This window comes from Zea mays, chromosome 3, assembly GCF_902167145.1.
Source record: "Zea mays cultivar B73 chromosome 3, Zm-B73-REFERENCE-NAM-5.0, whole genome shotgun sequence".
Lineage (NCBI taxonomy): Eukaryota > Viridiplantae > Streptophyta > Magnoliopsida > Poales > Poaceae > Zea > Zea mays.
The window spans coordinates 230161810-230166560 of NC_050098.1; the positions used below are offsets into that span (position 1 = coordinate 230161810).

At 42.3% G+C, this 4751-nt stretch overlaps 1 protein-coding gene across 1 annotated transcript; it reads left to right on the forward strand.

Moving 5' to 3' along the window:
- The first annotated feature begins 639 nt into the window (after window positions 1-639).
- On the forward strand, window positions 640-3494 carry LOC100282487 (uncharacterized). The gene is made up of 3 exons (NM_001155396.1): window positions 640-1011; window positions 1405-1527; window positions 2944-3494. The coding sequence occupies exons 1-3, from the start codon at window positions 816-818 to the stop codon at window positions 3159-3161; spliced, it is 537 nt and encodes a 178-aa protein (NP_001148868.1). The 5' UTR covers window positions 640-815; the 3' UTR covers window positions 3162-3494.
- The last annotated feature ends 1257 nt before the right edge of the window (window positions 3495-4751 follow it).

Genomic DNA, 4751 nt, shown 5'->3' on the forward strand with positions numbered 1-4751 from the left:
CATCTATTTATAGGCACAGGGCGCAACCTGTGTAAAATTACATTTATGCCCTTTACAATCGACTACAATAATGACACAAAACATCATGGGTCTTTAAGTCATTTTATCTTTAAGTCGGTTCACCCCTTTGTCTTGAGATCTGTCACTGTGCCGAAGCTTTATAGGTGATAGCTTCGACGCTGCTTCTGAGAGAATCTGCCGAAGATGTTCTCTTGCTTTAGGATATTCGGCTACGAAGCATACCCTCAACATAATTTAAGGCGACCCAAGTTTCATTTTTCTTTACTTATTTTATATAAACACTATAACCTTTTTTCTTAGGAGGAAGACATGTGGTCTCTTTAGGATTATAATCTACTTAGATTGTTAGTTCAAAATAAATTAGATTGTATAATTTAGATAGATTATAATTTCAAACAAACACTTCCATAATGGAAATACCAGCATCATTTTCTACCTAAAATAAAAACCTATAAAACGGGAGAATAAAGAACGGACACGATCTGGTTGCAACTTGCAAGTGCACGCGACGCAACGAGCACACCTTTGTCGCTTTGCAGTCTACCGCGCCACCGTGGCTGGAAAGTTGGGCCCACACGGCAGCGAGGGGAACCGGGAACAGCCGAACAGCCACGGAACAAGAGCCGGGAGCAGGGTTTTTGGCTGGGAGACCCGACCAAGAGAGGAAGGTCAGCCAGCCAAACGCCACCGCCGCCGTGCTCGCGCCGCACGCAACTCTCAGCTCTCTGACGCCTCCTCCTCCGTCGATTCCGACGAGAGAGACGCAAACCAACGAGGTAGGAAGGAGCGCGAAGATGGGAGCGGGGGACGGTGAGGTCGCTGCGAGCAAAGACAAGGCCAGCGGCGGCGGCGCCGAGCGGACGTCGCTGGACGGCGTGCGGGATAAGAACGTGATGCAGCTTAAGAAGCTTAATACGGCGCTATTCCCTGTCCGCTACAATGAAAAATACTACCAGGACGCCATCGCCTCCAAGGATTTCTCCAAACTAGGTGCGCCATCCAATCCTCTCTCCGTTCACCCTCCTCTGTTCCCTGCTCTATGCCATGATTTTTCCCTTGAGCCATTGGATCTACGATTGGGGTCCAAAAGGACGAGCTGTTGCGGCGAGATTGAGAAGATGCCGCTAGGATTCAGACGAATGTGATGTGTAAAAAGCGATGACTTGTTGGGTAGGCCCGATCTTGGAGGGTCTTGGTAGCTGCGGTGTTTATACTGGGTAATGAAGTGTGACTGCCCCCAGATTGTGTGGATGCATTTGAGGGCTCATACTGATTATATTGATTCATGTATTGGGTCAGCTGATTATGTGTGAAACTGGTTGCTACCCCTCTTGATGAGTGACGCCGACAGCTGAACTGTTGTTTCCCTGCATTTTTCTGCAGCATACTTTAGCGATATTTGTGTTGGTGCGATAGCTTGTCGCCTGGAGAAGAAGGAAGGAGGAGCAGTCCGAGTTTATATCATGACCTTGGGTGTACTGGCACCGTATCGGGGTCTTGGTATTGGTGAGTTTCCCCCTTCGGATCCACTTTTGCAGTTATTTGAAGCGATTAACCTGTTTTCCATGATGTTTGTAATGCCTCGGAAGTCAGATATGTGTGCATCATCATTGATTTCAATAGATATGTGGTGACTACATCTTGAGTCTGCACACATCTATTCCTGATAATTGATATCGTGAAATTAATATCAATTGTATTCTTGTTTATGCATTGCAATACCCCATTCTCATTTTATTTTACAACCTGACGTCAACTGCATTAACAATGCTCTAACACTATCTTCTTTCATCACAACCTAAAGAGGTAGTATTGCTTACAACTTCACATACAGTGCTGATGTGTTGTAGGACATTATATAAGCTGTTTAGTTGGCACTATTATTGTTAACTTATACCTTCTGTAAGGTAAGACTATGTGAAAAGTTGAACTACAGCTATTTATTTACTAGAGCTGTTCCAAATTGCTGATGCAATTTATGTTAGTAGACATGTCTTCTCAGCTTGCTTGCATTTAGCTACTAGGCTTTCATCTCCTAGTAAAGTTGGTGCATATTGCTGCTGCTTTTCCCAAGTGTCAATGCTTAAGCAATAACCTGCATGTGTCACTACATAAAAGTTAAAATTAGTGTGCGTACAGATCTTGTTTTTAGCACATCTGAAGCCTCATGCTAGACAATCAGTGTTATTACTTGTAGATTTTCCATATCAAGGCAAATGTAAAATATGTTTTAACTTCACAGGGAATGGAATAGCTGTGTAGTATGATAATATTTTTTTTTGTAGATTTTGCGTAATGCATTTACTTTTTTTGTCCAGAGTCTAGCCCATAAGGTTAGCCTTTACAGCTAGTCTCCTTCCCTAAGCATAGTCACTTTTACTCACTTGATTGTTCTAGAAATACTCAGCTAACACCACTATTTATTCTGCTATTTATTTTCTTGCTGCCGAGTTTCATAGATTCCAGATAGACTTTTAGGAGCTATTACCAAATGTCCAAATCTAACACTACATGTGGACCTAGTGTGGCAATTTCTGCTGTTTACACTTGAGGTCTGGTGCAATGGTAAGAATTGTTTCACTGAGTCACCTGATCACCGATTTGAAGCAGCCTCTTCGCATTTACGGGGAAAGGCTTGCCTCGGTTTATCCCTTTCCTAGACCCCATTCATGTGGGAGCCTCCGGCACTAGGTCTATCTAGTATTCCTTAGCAACTTCTGTTAGCTACATGTACTGTTACTTGCTCCTGAAGATGGATGCTACTTGAAAAACAATATGGATATTGTTTATTTTTGGGTTGACTTGCCGTGGTTGAGCTACAAATCATAAAAACAAAACACCACTCTGAATTATTCTGTGCTCTGTGCGTGCTACATAATAAGATCTATGCCATCTTATATTTGGCCGATTTTTTGTTGACAGGGACAAAGCTGCTGAATCATGTGTTCGATCTCTCAGCAAAGCAAAACATCTCCGAGATATACTTGCATGTTCAGACCAACAACGATGATGCAATTGCTTTCTACAAGAAGTTTGGGTTCGAGATAACACAGACAATACATAACTACTACATGAACATAACGCCACCGGATTGCTACGTTCTTATGAAATTCATTGGCCAGGCTGCTACAAAGAAATGAGAAGCAGCCCGCGCAGCTTTGAGAGACCACTGCCACTCAAGTTATGGTGGAGATAGTTGGGATCCGGTCACAGTTTGTGCTGTGCTTTCATTTTTGTGATCTTGAACGCTGTAGACTCCTGAGTAGCCTTTGCTATCATTTACATTGGGAGTCATCTTGCTTCAGGGCATGGATTCGTGCCTGAACAATTTCTTGAGTTGCTGCTTTTGTGGGACAGCTGTGATCTTGTAGGTCTGTATGCCCAATCGGGCTTGTATCTTGATGGATCACGATGTCAGGATGTTCTGCATGCTCATTTTGGTTGAGGTGTGACGATTCAGTTATTCATGCCTACCATTCTTGTGCGTAGACATGATAAGATAATCCCCGAGCTTGAAATACTGCAATCATATTAGCCAGAGGTCAAGAAACATGTGCAATCAGATTAGGCTCGGGTCCTGCGATGTGGGTGCTTACTACGGGGTAGTATGTAGGTGCTTACCAGGGGTGGTAATGGATCATGATCTAATTGTTTTTTCATGACTCGTTTGAGCAATTAATTAATTTTAGTTAAAAAATATTTAGAAATAGAGTTTGATCTTAATATGATCTTATGCTTAAATTTTATAGTGTAAAATTTAGAGTCCATTATTACACCTAGTGCTTTTAGAGCGGGAGCTTTTGGTGTAGGAATTCCTAGCACAAGGGGCTTTGGTGTAGGATCCATCGACGATGGCTCTCAATGTCTTATTGGGCTCCTCATAGTGTCATTGTCACTCAGGTATGTCCCATCTGAAGAAGTTATCCTCTTTGTTAGAGATCTGATACTCTGATTCATCTAATTCTTGTATCATCACTCCTGGTCTACTGGTGAATTGGTGATGCCAGTACTTCTAGTTGTTCATCCTCTCGCACTTGAACCACCCAGTCAAACATGTTTGGGTCCTCAAGCTTAGAGTCTTCCATGGGTTTATCTTCATGACTCGAGAACCAATCATCAAACTCCACATCTTTCGGGTTGTCTTTGGCGGTGATGTGCATGGGTTCCTCCACCACAGGCATAATGGGTGGGGTGGCATGGATCCTCCAGTGATGATGTGGATGCATCCTCCATTGTGCTTGTGGGCAGTGAGGCAGGAACGTATTATCCCTAAAACAAGATGAAGAAAGTGAGACTCCATTGGATAATATGAGCATGAGAACTTTTAAGAGAAGAGACAAATCTAGATGAAATTAAGTTTTTGCAGTGACCAATTCTACTCTAGTCTTGTGTCCAATAGTGAACAAAGCTCTGGTACCACTTCTATTACACCTAGTTTTAAACACAAAACTAAATACGCACTATACATTTGTCGGATTGAAACCACAATATAGCTTCATCATACAATGGAATATATCAAAAGCACAATACTGTATTATTAGCGAACTAAAGTATTATTACGGAACCAATGTTTATGATAAATCCACCAGTAGACATCCTTTGAAGCCAACTGGTTGATCATGTGCCTAAAACTCGTAGTCCTAGAATTCATGGGTCTAGGACACTTGTTCTTCTCCTTCTGAGCAGTAAATGTACATAGTTGTGGGTGGAAAAAAGACAAGTGTAAGTAC